Source organism: Prosopis cineraria, unplaced genomic scaffold (genome assembly GCF_029017545.1).
Source record: "Prosopis cineraria cultivar Desert tree isolate PC_DT_omini unplaced genomic scaffold, ASM2901754v1 PC799, whole genome shotgun sequence".
Lineage (NCBI taxonomy): Eukaryota > Viridiplantae > Streptophyta > Magnoliopsida > Fabales > Fabaceae > Prosopis > Prosopis cineraria.
Genome location: NW_026556124.1, coordinates 1 through 16,817, shown reverse-complemented (window position 1 = coordinate 16,817; position 16,817 = coordinate 1). Strand labels below are relative to the sequence as shown.

The window sequence follows — 16,817 nt, the reverse complement described above, 5'->3', positions numbered from 1 at the left end:
AAACAATGGTTAATACTTAATACATTTGCTAATCCAAATGCTGTGTGTTAGGAGTTTGAGATTAATATCGTTTTTAAAACTTGGTTCGCTTTATTGGGAGTAAGTAACAAGGCAAAGTTAAACTCTTTCGAGAAGGGACATTCATCTTATGATTTATTAAAAGGATGAACTTTTCGAAAAGTTAAGTCTCATTTTTTCTTTCATAACTGGGAAAGTAATTTATTGAATACAATCCAAGTAAGTGCTACTTTAAATAGTATTCATGACATGTTTCCAAATGTATCCTAAAAAAGTTATAAAATAAAATTCGATAAAAATAATACTTATGTCTTTAGCATAAAAAATACTATTATTATTTTTGAAAAAAATATTTAAACTTCATAGAAATTGTAAAAACGAAACAAGCAATTAATTATAATTTTGTTAGCAAGTATATTTCCTGTGATGTTAACTTTTCGAAAAGTTTAGTAATTTGAACAAAATTCAAGAGACCATGCTGTTTAGTATCAATGTTGATAACTTCTCTATTTCTTGATAAATAAAAAGTAAATATATTGACGCTAAAAAGATGAGGTTTGAGTATTATCTGAACGCAGAAACTAATTACTAGTGCCAAAAAATAGTCTAAAATTATGATCGATAAACTCATCTTTTCTTAATAAGTAAGCTTTTGCTTTGAACTAAGCAGACATGTCCCAAATAAATTAAGTAAGCTGGGTGCAAGAGCTCTTGCATTTTGTGTAGGAATCTTTTGAGGTTTCCTTTTCTTTTAAATTATAAATTACACGTGCAAAGGCTTGTTTGTTTTCTATTTTTAAAAATAATTTTTTATTTTTAAAAACTGAAAAATTTAACAATTTATTTGGATAAATTTTTTTATTAGTTGTTTTCAAAACTATTTTCATTTTTTTAAAAAAATAGAAACAACTTTAAGTTGTTTTTATTTTATTTTTCTCATTTTTAAAGTATACTACATTTGATTATTAAAAGTTATAGTTATTTTGATCAATTTAGATTCTTAATCATTACCATTAAATGCTTATAACCATCATTATTAGTCTATTTTTTAATTTTAAATATTTTTAATTGACATAACCAAATGAATTTTTATTTTATTTTGCTTTAAAATAATTTTAAAAACTATAATATAAAATAGTTTTTAAAATTAAAGAATGAGAAAAAAAATCAAATAGGCTCTACATATTTTTAGATTTTTTATTACAGATTATAAATTTGTCTTGAAATTCAAAGAAAAAATAACACAAAAACCACACAATCTCCCTCTCTCTCACACACCCACCCTTCTCCACGTTTGGTTAAAAATCTTCTCTATTTACTCACTAATCTTGACAAAAAATTATAGGGAGAATCATGTTGCTGGCCTTATAATAGCAAAAAATTTTAGTTTAGGCCTAATACATTATGCTATTGCACTGCAAGTTTAAGGGCCTTTGTTGCAATTTTTCTTAGGGGCAAAAGTATAATTTTGTCCTTATGTGATTTGAAAACTCAAATAATGTACATCACAATGTCTATAGATGCACAACACGATGTTTATGCGTGTCCAATTGATCTGTAAGTTAGAATACACATCATACAGAGCATGTACAATATAATGTCTATGGATGTACAACACAGTGTTCATGAATTCTTAACACAATATCCATGTATGTCCAGTTGATCTATATATTAATTAAAATAAAGTTATGTAGAGCATGTATAATACAATATCCATCGATGCACAATATGATGTTTATGGATGCATAACACAATATTTATAAATTCTCAATACAATGTCCATGTGTGTCCATGCATAAACATGTAGTTGAGAATGCATAAATATTGTGTTGTGCATTTATAGATATTGTGTTGTATATTGTGTGTGTTACTTATACATTTTATTAAACCTACTAATTAATTAGACACACATGGACATTGTATTTTGCATGATTTGAGTTTTCAAATCACATAAGAGCAAAATTGTACTTTTACTCCTAAAAAAATTGCAACAATAGCTCTTCAGCCTGTAATGCAATAACATAATATATTGGGCTTGTAGTGTAATTTTTTCCTTTTTTGAGGCTTGGAGTGCGACTCCCCTAAATTTATATCTATAGAGTAGTCTATAATAAAATTTAAAACTTTAGAGGCATATACTTGGCAAAATAGTAGGGCTCTTATGGAATAATTTATAATATGAAAGATTTAAAGCATTCTAAAATTAAATGAAGGGCCAACCAAGAAATCTTGGATAAACTTATCCTCTAACTCCTTTATAAAGTTGACTATTATTGATCACGTTGCCATTGTTGTAACTCTAACGACGATGATTAGGTTATTCGTAACAATGCTTTGGTGGCAGTGACCAATGATATTTTTTTTAAAAAAATAAGCGCATTTGGTTAATTAACTCAAAGAACTGAATTACATTTATGTTATCTTGGATACACATAAATTTGAATATAGATTTGAGTCAAATCCATTGTTTGAGTAATTAAAAATAGCGAGAATGACAGAGAGGTCTTAAAAGGATCAATTAATTCAAGTTGGGTCTCAAGTGTCAAATTTCAGGAATTTGCAACTCAATTTCTCAATTTTGCATCTCTCAATTTCTTCTGTTAAAATTTGAATTACAAGTTGTAAATTTCGTCATAATATAGTTGCAAAATTGAGATATAGACTTACAAATTTTTAGAGTTTGGCATTAAGAACCTAACTTGAATTAATTGATCCTTTTGTGACTTCTTTATCATTCTTCTTTAAAATTATGTGAATTTAGATTTGGCCATAATCTAAATCCAAATCCTGTATCAATCTCTTGGTAATTTAAAATTCTTTCTAAACTTCTATTATTTTAAATTTTAATGGAAGCTTCTCTCTTCCATTACATTTGTTTGTTGACTTTACTTCCTTCTCGACTTCAACACCTCTACCATTAGCCGACATCCATCGGGACAACAAGCGATGACCAGGACTAGATTGTTGGCAACCATTGAGACTAGATCGTTAACGTCTACTAAGACCTGACAGCCAACGTTGACAAGGATTGGACTGTTAGCGTATACTATGGTTAGACTGTCGACTTTGACTTGGATTGCGCGGACAACACCAATCGGGACCAGACTGTCGATGCTGAATGGGATCAGATTGCTATCTAAATTGTCGACACCAACTGAGATCATAGCTCTGACCTATACAGGAATGTCGACTTTGACTAGGATCGAATGGCCATGAGGGATTAGGATCGGATGGCCTGCTTTGACCAAGATCAAATGGCTAGTTGTGATAGAGAATAGACCATTGGCTTCGACTAAGATTAGATGGTTGATACTGATTAGGTCTGAATGGCCAGCTTTGACCAAGATAGGATGACTGGGACTGGATGCTAAGGGGTTGGGATTGAACGACCAGCATTGATAGGGATTGAATAGCTTGTGCCAATCTAGATTAGACCATTGGTGTAACATTCCAAAAATTAACCTGAGGTTAATTAAGTTAATTTAGAGCAAATGAGTAATTTTGGAGGAATATTTAGATATAAATAATTTTAGTTAGAAGATTATTATTGAATTTAATTTAGATTAAAATCCTAAGTTATGATTTTATAGTAAATAGAAATAGTAATGATAATATTATAAAAAGAAAAAAAGAAAGAAAGAAGAAGGAAAAGGAACATAAAAAAATGAAATAAAATAAAATAAATACTTAGGTGTTAGAGTATGAGTGAAAACTGTGTTAATAATATTATTGACACATTGGAATATGATCAATTGTAGATTAATTTTCTTTTGATACCATTCAAGCTTTGGAAGGCTTTAGAAGTGTTGTAACTTGAGGGGGTAACCTTTAACCTCTCAAAGGTTGAGGTAACCGGGAAAAATTTATTTTATACATTTGTATATTAATTAATTAATTATGTTGGTGAAACAAAAGAATATATATATATATATATATATCTAAATTTTGAAATGGTTGTTTGTAATACATGTGGCTTGGTTGAAACTCTATGATTTGTGACCAAGTTAATTGTGACTTGGTGTGAGTAAGAAGATTAATAGTTGATGATAATGTGTACATCCTTGATTATAAATTGTGAATTATGCATAGTGATGAATTGTGTACGAGCATGTTGAGTTTTATATGATGCAAATGTGGTTTCATATGATAATATAAAAATTGATGGAAGAGGCATGATTGAAATATGATGATTCTTAATGTTTGTTAAGCAAGAGAATTAATGAGCATGTGGGATAATTATAAGTTATATATATATGAGCTTTTGAAATGCATTTTCTCATGAGCATGATCATATGGCGGGAGTTCGTCTTAGTGAAGGAGTTAGCATTTATGCAAAATCCATATGGTACTTGGCTATTAACCAATAATCCTAAGGGTTATAGCCGCTACTTACCTTGTAAGGTACCGTAGCATTGTTCCTATTAAGGGACTTGACCCTACTGGCCTACCTAGAGTTTTGGGTATGACACCCCATAGTGTGTGATTTGAGAAAAATCGTGTTCATAAGTAAGTAAGGTAACCCTGGCCCTGTAGCCCCTCACGATATGATTAAGGCCTTGGATAGTCTCACCACATGGATGATCCCTTTTGGTTGTTGGCCCACGGATTTCATGTCAGAGAAAATAAGGGGGATATAAGGGAGAGATTGATCATGCATATTATTATTATCATGCCATTTAAGTGGTTGATGGCTATGTTGAGAATATGATTATAATTGTAGAAATGAGAACATGTAGTAATTATGCGAATAACGTATATGTGGCCATTTGTGTAAATTTTTTATTTGACTTTATTCTTGAAATTATTCACATGAGTTAAATGTTAATGTGATTAACATGTTATTAATGTGATTGTTTGCATGGTTACCTTGATGAATTTATTGGCCACTTGCATTCATGAATAATTATCATACATTTGTATAATTTAGATGTACCTTAGTTACTGAGTTGTTGTACTCACTCCTCTCTTTTAACATATCAGAGGAGCTAGCTCATCTCAGAAGAATAGAGGAAAGGAGCAATAGCCCAAGTGCTAGTAATCACTTCTGTAGGCTTTTTTCTTTTTATTTTGATATGTGTACTTAGTTCATGATATTGCCAACTAGGATAATATATTCTTGATTCACTTGCATTATGGGTTTTGTGTTGGAAAAAATGTATTTTGAGCCCTGGGGAATGTGGTTTGATGCTTGTGCTATATTAACGGGCCAAAATATTTGTGCAAGTGAAAATAGTTATTATCTACTTAATTTGAGAACTTGAATATTGTTATGGTCTCCCCTTATGTTTTTGATGTCCAAGGGTGAGCAGTTGATATTAATTATACGTGAATGAAAAGGAAAATTCATGCATATGATAGGCTATTGATGAATAGATGATATATAGAGTATGATTATTAGGTAATAGTCATTGTGATAAATGTGATTGAGACCTTGGCCCCCCGCTACCAGTTATGGAAGGGTTTGAGTGGCCAAGTGTTATGTTGTAAATATGTATATATGTATTTTGAAGTAAGGCATAGAGAGAAAATAAAGGGGAAAGCTCTTCTCCCATGTTGATGTGTTTCCTTTATTGTGCTTCCGCATATGTCTAACTGAATGATATGAGTTCTTAAAATATTTTAAACACTTGGGATCCCTTTAAATTGAATTGTTTGTGAAAATACATGTTAAGAATTTATTTAGGTTAATCTTTTATAGGATAATCCTTTTAGAGTAGTCCTTGATTTACTATGGTCAGTTTGATGATTAAGTCTTAATTTAAGACACCCTTTACAGTTGGCGATGATCAGAATCGGACCACCGTAATGACTAGGATTAGATCGCCGACTTCGACTGGGATCGAGGTGGACTGGGACTGGATGATTGACACCTATTATGATTGGACAGCTAGCTTTGACCAGGATGGGACCTTTGGTGACATTGATTGGGACCGCCCTCTTCTTCCTCTAAATGCCAGTTTGTCATTTTCGGCGTCATTCAATGCTAGTCTAGTTTCATCCAACCTATGTTGATTTGCCACCACAACCATCTAGAACCAGTTTGTGAACATCGTCTTTAATTCATCCGTCTTTTATTGTCCAACGCCATATGTCGTTGTTAATAGAAAATGTTTTGGTGTCGTCATCTAAGTTCAATTCGTAGCCCTTGGACTGTCGTTATTGTCCCTTGCTAATCCTTAGGCATTGTTTGGGATCGAATTACCAATGTCGACACGGACCGGACTATCACTACCGATCGAGACTGGACAATTGATGTCATTCAGGTTTGGATAGCAAGAGTTGATTGAGATTAGGTTGCCACTCTTAATTGGGATTGGACCGCTAACTTTGATTAGGATCACATTGCTAACATCGTCTAAGTTGCCTTCAAATTCAAATATAGAATTTAAAATTTAAAATTTTATTTAAGATCAAAATAAAGTATTTTAATATTATAATTTAAAATTTTTTATATCATTCAAATAAAGAAGTTAATGGCAAATTCAAATGTAAGATTTTAAATATATAATTTCAAATCCACTCATCCAATCAGAACCTTAAGGATTTTGGGTCTTTCTGAAAATTTTAAAATAATTTGGATCATTCACGCTATAAATTATCTTCCAGGGCCCTGAATGTTATTCTCCCTATATAATTTCTTTCTTTTCTTTTTTAAAAAGTTAAGGACTCGATTGATCGTGAATTTGAGCATAGACAATGCCCACTCAAGTCTAGACCTCTTCTCAAAGCACTTCTCCGTCGCCACTCTCACTCCCAGTTCGCTGTCGATTGCTGATATTAAAGCCCTCAAGTGTCCCCGTCGACGGTCAGCTGGAGTATTGTACTCTAACTAGATCTCGACGGAAGTTACCGATCGGAGACGGAGCCTTTCACCCACTTTCAGCCTTCTCGTTTGCACTGGTATGTGCATTTTTCTGTATTGTTTTAGTCTTTCAATATTTTTAGATCTAAATGGTCTCTTCTGCAAGTTCCCTCTCTGTTTTAACTATGTTTCTGTTTTTAGATTGATTGATTACATGTAACGCAAAATTTTGGGCTCGCTGGCTTGTTCATTATTTGGCTAACCCAAATTAGAAGGCTGTGTTGGTATCGTCTGATTGCAGACTTTAAGGATGGTGCTAAACGAACCAATTTTTTTTGGAAATTTGAAACACTTTTAGATTTATGTATATCTGGCTTTTAATACCAAATAGGCAAATACTTTGTGACATTTGCCCCCGAGAATGGTGGGTTCGGTCATGCTTGCACTAGGCTTTAGACATGTCTGCAACCACTTCAGGCTTAGTTTTCTTAATTGTAGTGCTTTAGATTTATTGTTATTATTTTTTTGGGTGGGGATCGGGTATCATTGTATTGTGTGGCCCATGAGCAGTACATGATACCAAATGTTTCAGATTTGGATTCTATACAAATATGGATCTTTTAAAGCTTCTAAAGAGGAAGAAAATAGAGAGAAAAAGAGTGGGTGACACTGAAAAGAGAGGGGTTGGACCATGCGCACTCTTTTTTGTGTCAAACGCATTCTTATTTTAGATGTATTTTACAAGCGTTATATTTTAGACGATTGACAGTCCAATTTTTTTGGCTATTTGAGTATTTCCTGTGTATCATAGATTTTAAACATTGGGTAATTCTGGATTCAGATGTTAGAAATGTTGTTGGGCATCTGACTTAGGTAGAGTTGATATCCACCCATTGCCTTTCCCACACCTAACCTGCATGATTTGTTTGAGAGTGAACCCCTATGAATGAGTTTTAATTGCTGTTCTTCCGCAACAGAACCATGGGAATTGAGGAAAGATGGTGTGTGGTAACTGGAGGACGGGGCTTTGCTGCTCGGCATTTGGTTGAAATGCTACTCCAATACAATACGTACTCTGTTCGGATCAGTGATTTGGGAGCTAACATTGAACTTGAGCCAGCTGAAGAATCAGGAATTCTTGGTGAAGCTTTACGCTCGGGTCGTGCCCAGTATATGACTTTAGATCTTCGTAACAAGGCCCAAGTACTTAAAGGTACCTCTTTTTCTCCTTTGGTTATGGTTGCTTAACTTCTATTGCAACTAAAAAGTAAACATGTGAAGGAGGATATTTGGGTTCTGCGTAACTGCTATTTTGTCACTGCAGTATGTGAAGGAGCTGAGGTTGTGTTCCATATGGCTGCTCCAAACTCTTCCATTAACAATTTTATGCTTCATCATTCAGTCAATGTTGAAGGTAAATGGCTGTTCTTCTACCTATCTCCTTCACAGGACCAAGTTGTTTGGTATTAGGCTTTGAATGTGATGGGAAATTTGCTTCTGAAGGGACAAAAAATGTCATCAATGCTTGTGTTGAGCTCAAAGTGAAGCGACTTATCTATACGAGCTCTCCTAGTGTGGTTTTTGATGGTGTTCATGGAATTCTTAATGGAGATGAATCACTGCCTTATCCCGCTAAGGTACTTGCTTCAGCAAGTTTGCATAAAATCACTGCTAATATCAGTTTCTTCTTTTCAAGGTTCACACTGATCTGAACTTGGGATGTGTGCATTTGTTGATGTTTATCGTTCAATCAAACAATTGGAAGTCATTTGTTTTTTATGGGTAATATTAGTCCAATAACATGGCTTTAAATTGTATTCAACTGATTTCAGCATAACGATCATTACTCTGCAACTAAAGCAGAAGGGGAGGCATTGGTCATTAAGTCTAATGGGACTGAGGGGCTTCTAACATGCTGCATACGCCCCAGCAGCATTTTTGGGCCTGGAGATAAACTGTTTGTGCCTTCATTAGTTGAAGCTGCTAGGGCAGGGAAATCAAAGGTGAGTGTGGTTTCATCTCCTATTGATTTAAAGCTGTATGTGGCTCTCTTTGTTCACCAAAAAACAAAAAGTTCTGTATGCATTTTAATAATTAATTTGAAGGCATATTTCCACATAAAAGTTACTCAGCAACCAAAATATTGTGTGTAAAAGGCTTAAATGTTTTCATTGTTGGATTTTAAAGCAGAAACTAGATATTATCTCGAAGATGTCTTTTGAAGCTCCCCATTCCACATCCTTTACTGGGGGGTTTAGCAAAATGACAACTGTGAGCCTTTGACGTGACTGTTGTTAGGTGTGTCTACTGATGTTCTGATGCATTGGATCAAATCACCTGGAGTCATGGCAAATCTCTGGCATTTTTTATTGCTGAAGCAAATGATTGAATCATTAGACATTTTAACCTGCGGTTGGACCTATCTAGGTGTGTCAGAATGCATCATATCCATAAATTAAATAAAATAAGAATGATGTTTTGATGTGTTGGATCACAGTGATTCATACATCAAATTGTGTTTTGGTTACAATAATGTTGTGCAGAGTACCGGTAATTCTCTGGTACTTCATGCTGCTTGAGCAAATGATTGCACCGTTAGAGTCCTTATTAGGCTTATGAGATTGAGCTTGTATAATACATTATAAGTGTATCATTAGTTTGGTGCAAGTATTGTACTGTATAATTTTGTCCGTTAAAACATGATGGATAACTTAATTAGGCCTTAATGGTGGCTGGGTGGGATTAGGCCTTTTTATTTTTTGACATATAAGCTGCTCTCAATGGAGGCTTGAGCCATGAATGAAGAACCATCAATCGTGGAGGTAGTGGCATAGAGACTGTACCAGTAATTTTGGTCATGGGATTGAAATTGGGAGATAGGTTGAACTCGAAAAGCTTGGTAGATTGGTCAGAAGGGCTGTAATGGATATTCTGAAGAAGAGTTGAGACACAACATTCTGGGTATTAAAGGTTGCAGCCATGGATGGCTCAACTAGTTTGGGACAAAGCTGGTGATGCTCACTTTTTATCATTGTCACTTTTCCTCTTGATTTTGAGTTGTTGACTTAGTTTCAGATTCAAATGGTGCTTTGAGATTAAGAGTGACTTTCTTCCTATGATCAGTGGATGCGCTCAGAAACTCAGGTTGAAGATGAGGATGGTGTAGTCATTATGAATGATGAAGAATTGAGCATTGGAGATTGGGGTTCTTTTGCTTCTTTGCTTAGTTTTTTTCAGCTCCTACTAGTGTTGCCACCTTGTAATAATTTGAACCATACAAAAATTTTAAAATAATTACTAAATCATAAAAGTATGATCCTTATAAGGAAACATTTAAAAGAAAAGGACAAATTTATTGCTTGTTGGTGCAGGCAAACCATAACAACAGCATCGGCTCAAACAAATATGATCCATAAGATATGTCTTTATGTTTGTTTTGACCTTTTCACCATATTTTCCTTTTATTTTCTAATGTAATGTACAATAGAGATTGAGTGTTGCCAAAGAGGGGCTTTATTTATCCGATTTAGTGTTATACAGTGTGTGATTAAATAAATGATAGTACATAGTATTATTTTATGCAATATAATATCTCATGTATGTTACGTTACACAAAATTTTGTCAAATCAGGCCTTATCTCATCATATCTTATCCTGTTTGGCCTTATTCTAAAATAATGATTTTTAATTGGATCAAACTGTTAGAAAGTATCCATAAATTTGTTGAAATTTGATTGTAAGACCAATGCAAACTAAATTGCTTCATTGCATGTGGAGAGATGTGGAGGCATGCACAAGTGTGGCGCTGAAAAGAATGCATTTATAATTACTTATTAGTAGAATCTTTCTTCAGCAAAGCATATTTTTCATATGTTGATATATATTTCTCTCTTGACCAGTTCATTATTGGTGATGGCAATAACCTTTATGATTTCACTTACGTTGAAAATGTGGCACATGCCCATATATGTGCCGATCGAGCTCTAGCTTCGGAAGGGACAGTTGCAGGAAAAGTCTCAGGGCAGGTGATTATGTTTTATTGTTTAAGTGTGTAAAGGAAGATTCTTAAGACAGACAGTTCAATTAAAAGTAGATCACTGGCTAACTCAACAAGTGCTCTTTGCATTTCTCCTGCCAAAGCGAAAATAATTAACCAGTCTATTTTGCAAGTTAGATTTTTTCCCTTGCCAATTAACAAATGGATCTCCATTGTGCAGGCCTATTTCATCACAAATATGGAACCTATAAGGTTTTGGGAGTTTATGTCACTTGTTCTGGAAGATCTTGGATATGAAAGGTAGTTTCCTATTGTACTGGATCACAAATTAAAATTTGACGACTATTTACTCATGCTCAAAGTTGTACTTCCTTTTATTCATTTTGTATACCAATCAAATAATATAAATTTAAGAGCCACTTTTATATCCCACATTAGGCTGTGGATGCTATGTAATCATAACGAGAGATCAAGGAGCTCTTATATTATTTTTATGATTTTTTTTTTGGCCAATAGGAGTATTGGCTTCTTGTTTGTATTATACAATAATCAAGAAATTCCTGTGTCTTACAATGGTTTTTAACAGTTAGTTAACAAGAAATCTGTTTATAGATTTTATTTAAAAAAGTCATATTGTGGCACATCTATGCCTTTTCTTTCTTCTCTGAATTGATAAAGTTTGCAGGCCGAGAATAAAGATCCCTGTCTTTGTTATTATGCCAATTGCGCATATGGTGGAGTGGGCTTATAGGCTGCTAGGTCCATATGGGATGAAGGTTCCACAGTTGACACCTTCAAGAGTAAGACTTTTGTCTTGCAGCAGAACTTTTAATTGCTCAAAAGCAAAGGATAGCATTGGCTACACACCCATCATAACACTTCAGGTTTGAAAACGTTTCACTATAGGAATTTGATACATGACTATCTTTCTATGCAGAAATACACTGATGCTTCGCTCATATGCTTAACTGTCTGTTGTTGCACAAATTTATGAGGAGCTTCAGTGGAGTTGCTACGGCTCTGGTCATCTACATTCCTTATATTATTCTTGCTTCAAAAAGGATGAAAAATTACATAATTTAGAGTCCATAAATCTATTGGCAATGTTGAGTTAAAATTAACTTGCATACCATGAACTCTGCTATATGATGTGGTTTTTGAAATGGTCTGTATGTAGTGCACTAATCCAATCAGTGATTGTATAGCCCTATTTGTTCATGGGAATTTAACGAGTGATAACGTGAGATTTCTCTGCAGGAGGGTCTACAAAGGACTATTAAATCGTATCCACATTTGAGAGCTGAAAATCAGCTTAATACTAAAAGAGAAGGGCCTTCCAAAGCTTCCATATATCTTGGAAGTGGAAGAGGTATGAATAATTCTGTTAACTTGTCCATCCTTTAGGAATCTGTATACAGCAGCATGTCTGTACGAAGGTATAGTAGCATTTGAACAGAACCTCTAAGAAACCTGGAGCAACAACTGAGTTCTTTGGTCTAATCCTGTAGAGTTTGCTTTTGAACTTCACTGCACTAGCCTTTTCCACTTGCTCTTACAACTTAGTGCTACATTCTGTGTGTGTGTTATAAATTCCTAGATTAATGAGATATCCTTGATGTATTTTAAGTGTCAAATTTGACGATTGATCATGATTAATGAAGGCTAGTCAGAAACACAATTATGGATGTAGTTTTATAGGTTAGGCAGCACTCTGCATTTGATTTTCTAAATTTGCATTTCCTTTTTTTTTTCCTTGGTGAAAACTAAGTCAAAGGTCTTTCATTTGTCTAGAGACAAGTTCTCCTTTCTAAAGAAGATTATGTTATTTGTTCAGACATGCATTGTTATGTCCTCACAGTATGTTTACAATCTAAATTAGCTGGCTGTATCAATTCTTGTTTACTTCATGTACACAATGGTGTAACTTCTTGGTGTTGTGAGTTAGTCTGTGGTGTACATTTATTGTTCTATAGATTTTAGTCAATGTGCAAATTACTGTCACTGGCTTTTTGCAGTTGCTGACACATTGCTCTGGAAGGATAAGAAGCAAACTGTCACTGCATTGTTAGTTTTGTTTGCCGTATACTACAACTTCATTGCATCCGGGTCTACTGTTGTTACTGCTCTTTCAAAGCTTCTATTGTTCACATCAGTCTTTTTATTTGTCCACAGCATTCTACCTGAAAAAATGTAAGTTTTTTGTGTTTTTGAACATGCTAAGATGTCCGCATCAATATACATGTCCGCTAACGACATAGTATTTAGCCTTTAGCGTCTTGTTTTCTTTTAATTTCTCAGATTTGAATGATGTTATCCCTCCCCCCCCCCCACCCTTGGTGAAGTTTACGCTCTCCTTTTGAATGAAGCCTTTCTTTTGTCCCATAAAGAAACTTCATTATACAATGACTTAAATGATGGCATAACTCAAGGTGCTATAATTACCTGTAGGTTGGGATATACAATTGAGAAAGTACCCGCATCTTGGTTTCACTTATCAGAAGATAAGTCACATCAAATTGTTTTCTCCCTTGCTTCTTCATGGAATTTCGCTGTCAATGTTTTGAAATCTCTTGCAGAAGGGAATAATTGGGTGCTGTTTCTCAAGGTATGTGATTATGCATGCTAAATTGCATTTCTTTCATATTGCTTTCTATCAAATACCTTGCTACATATTCCATGATATAAATTTTAACTTCTACTTAGGTCTTGACAATTTCATAGAACATCCTTGAAAGATTTTGAAATAGTTATTAAAATATTGTTTATTGTTGATTGCTTTTCTCATCGAGCAAAGCCTGTATACTTTTCAGCTGAAATTAACATGGATGTACAATTTGTCTTGTGTTATTCAAGCTATTTAACTTGCATACGCTGACTGCTTAGTACATTCTCCCTTAAATCTGATATGCTAACACTGTCTTTGCTTTGGTGATCAATAGGTTACTGTATCTCTCATCATTCTTAGCTTCCTTGGAGCCTTATCATTTCAGAATACATATGTTATAGGTATGTTGTCTGTATTGCTGTACTGAGATGATGAGTTCGTTCCCATAGAAAAGTCCATCCCAAATCTGATCTGGCATGCTTGTCTCCATGCAATTGAATTGAGGGAAAATTATGAATAAGTCCCAATTTAGGGACTCCTGCAAATTTGAAAAAATACTCTCAAGTCTCTTGAGACTTGGTTGTATATAAAATGACATAAATGCCCTTAGACCCACCTTTTTGACTTGAACTTTGACCGGCATTGGCTGGCTGCTGGCGCCATTGGCTGCAATTGTTGACTGGTCAACTACTGGTATAAATAATTATTTTTTTATAAATTTTATTAATATTTAGTATTTATATTTACAAGTCAAACATTTGAGATTTACAAGTCAACATCTTATATTTATAAGCGAAGCTAAGCATTTTTTTTTTTTGGTCATAGTTAACTTGTAAATTTCGAAGTTTGGCTTGTAAATTTTAGAGGAGGATTTGTAAATATGAGAAGTTGGCTTGTAATTTAATATGTAAAATTTTATAACATATACAAAAATTGCTCAGATTCACTTGTAAATCTAAGAGCTTGTATAATTATTAAAGTATCAATGTTTTAAGAGGTTGACTTGTAAATCTGAGACATTTACTTGTTAATTGATGAAGTTTGAGTTATAAATATTTAAGTATCAATATTTTAAGAGGTTGACTTGTAAATTTAAAAGGTTGACTTGTAAATTTGAAATATTTGCTTGCAAATCGATGAAGTGAGTTGTAAATATTGAAGTATCAATGTTTGGAGAGGCTGACTTATAAATTTAAGATGTTGACTTGTGAAATTGAGAAGTTTACTTGTAAATCAATGAAGTTTCAATTGTAAACTCATGAAATTTCACTTGTAAATATTAAAGTATCAATATTTTAGGAGGGTGAAGTTTACTTGTAAACAGATGAAGTTTCATTTGTAAATCCTTGAAATTTCACTTGTCAACTGCTGGCTGCTGGGCTGCTGCTTGCTGCCAGTGAATGTTCTTCAGCCGTTGACTGGTCAATGTCAGTCAAAGGAGGCAGGTCAAGGGGTATTTGTGTTATTGCACAAGCAAAATTAATTACAATTGACAGTACCCAATTTGCTGGACTTATTTGTAAATAAGTCCCTTATTTGGGACTTATATGTAATTTTCCCTTTAACTAAATCCTACCACATAAATCGTGACAGGTACCCAATATTAAATGGAATTTGGATTCTCTGAAGTGTAAAGCCTGTAAAGTGTTTTTCAAGTAAAGACAGTAATAAAATGAGAGGGATTGTGTTGGGGACCTCTTTTTTCCATTTTTTAACACCATCTCTCTCTCAATTCTCAGTTTAGCGAATCCCAATTCTATCAAGTCAAATGATACATGCATTTGGTTAATTTTGCATCATGCTTGAAACATTAGGTAAAACTTTGAACAGTTTCAGGAAGCTCATTTTGCAAGTCTATTCGGTGCCTTGACACCAGATACAAGTAATAGAGCCATGGCATTTCTCTTCTGGGATTGCTTATAAATTTTATAAACCTCTTTCCGAAAATTGCTATTGTGAATATTAAAATTGTTGAAGTGGGATTTATTTGTTTTTGGTGGTAAACTTGAGACTTTGAATTCTTTACTCATGTTAATGCCAGTGCTTGCTGCCACAATATGAGCTTGTTTTTCTAGGCTGTTATAAGCTTCCATTTACCTATTTGCTTTTCATCAGTTCGGTGCTTGAATGGAAACGTGATATACTGAACCAGTTATTCTCATGGGTACAGGATTGCCTTTGCATTTATAGCTTTCTACGTATATGAGAAGAAGGAACAAGAAATTGATGCCCTATTTCTGAAAACACAACATTTCGGATGCAAGTTAAAATCTGACTTCAGTGGGAGGTTTCTTTCTTCAAAGAAGATTGATTGATAGCTAGTAGCATGTGTTTTTTTTTTCTTTGGGTTTGGCTAACATGGGAAGTTGCGTCTTCATTTGCTAGTTCTGTGGATTTTTGTTTTGATTGTTCGACAAATCTAACATGGATTGCAAGCCTGCATTGTTCGAAGTTCGCAAGCTTCTTAAATGAGTTGTACTGATTAGCTATGGGGAATGAATTAAAGAAACTTAAGTCCTTCCTTAAAAAAAAAAAAAATTACCGAAAGTTCTGCAGCACAACCAGGTGATCGTTCAGAATACTTCACTTCAGATAATATCTGCATCAATATCTCTCAGTCAGAGAGAAATCTGTATGTTATTCCTTCTTCTTTTCTTTTTCTTTTTTAAAACTATTATTTCATTTTGTTTGGTAGAAAAGTAATTATTTTGAGTAAAATTTTGTCATCTAATCATCTGGATGGTTAAGCTTCATTTTAAAAAAAAGAAGTGAATTTAACTTATTTAAATTTTGTAGATCAATTTTTTGGGGCCAAAATTTGTAAATGAATTGAATAATTATTTCTCAATTTGTTTGTCAATGTTATTTTTTTGGTTTGTCGCTAACGTTTTGCGAGTGGCCTGGCCTGGCCTTTGTGAGGTAACATTTTAATCCTTGCCGAGGGTGCTCCCTCCGCGGCTCAAAGTGCTAGTACAGATTTTTGCTGTTAGCTAATGGTTCTCTTTTTTATTTCTGAATCACGTAAATATTTTTTTAATATATAGATATCATTTTATTGGAAAGAATATCCTGTTTGACTTTAAATGTGAACATTTCTTTAAGTAGAAAATTTAATTTTTGTTTGTTCATGTTGTAAGAAACTTGTTTTTTTCTGTTAGATTTGGTTGAAGCACATAAACCTTTGATTGTTAAATGTTTTAATTTCATAATGTTAAAGGAAAAATAATATAGTTTTAAATTGATCATTAAAAATGGAAAGAAAAGCAATTGAGGATCGAAGGTAAAACATTAGAAAAATTAATAGATCAAAACCAAATGAAATTAAGAGATGAGGGTAAAACTCTAAATAATATGAAAAGGCAATAATGAAATTGAGAATGGAGTTGAGATATCAA

General features: G+C 33.6%; 1 protein-coding gene across 3 annotated transcripts; it reads left to right on the top strand.

Annotated features, from left to right (window-relative positions):
* The first annotated feature begins 6,701 nt into the window (after nt 1-6,701).
* LOC129298404 (3beta-hydroxysteroid-dehydrogenase/decarboxylase-like) lies at nt 6,702-15,936 on the top strand. Of its 3 annotated transcripts, none has more exons than XM_054936811.1 (13): nt 6,702-6,918; nt 7,798-8,033; nt 8,145-8,234; nt 8,324-8,457; nt 8,653-8,823; nt 10,720-10,845; nt 11,038-11,117; nt 11,503-11,701; nt 12,075-12,186; nt 12,833-13,007; nt 13,266-13,422; nt 13,757-13,823; nt 15,259-15,936. In XM_054936811.1, the coding sequence occupies exons 2-13, from the start codon at nt 7,802-7,804 to the stop codon at nt 15,306-15,308; spliced, it is 1,593 nt and encodes a 530-aa protein (XP_054792786.1). In that variant the 5' UTR covers nt 6,702-6,918; nt 7,798-7,801; the 3' UTR covers nt 15,309-15,936. The 3 variants fall into 3 exon arrangements, with proteins under 3 accessions (XP_054792786.1, XP_054792785.1, XP_054792788.1); XM_054936810.1 differs by having other exon boundaries at nt 15,253-15,936; XM_054936813.1 differs by having other exon boundaries at nt 15,016-15,936.
* The last annotated feature ends 881 nt before the right edge of the window (nt 15,937-16,817 follow it).

Coding starts and splice junctions, on each gene's coding strand:
- LOC129298404 (XM_054936810.1), top strand. CDS start 7,802: ATGGGAATTGAGGAAAGATGGTGTGTGGTAACTGGAGGACGGGGCTTT. Junction 11,702..12,074: donor CACCCATCATAACACTTCAG/GTTTGAAAACGT, acceptor ATTTCTCTGCAG/GAGGGTCTACAAAGGACTAT. Junction 12,187..12,832: donor ATATCTTGGAAGTGGAAGAG/GTATGAATAATT, acceptor GGCTTTTTGCAG/TTGCTGACACATTGCTCTGG.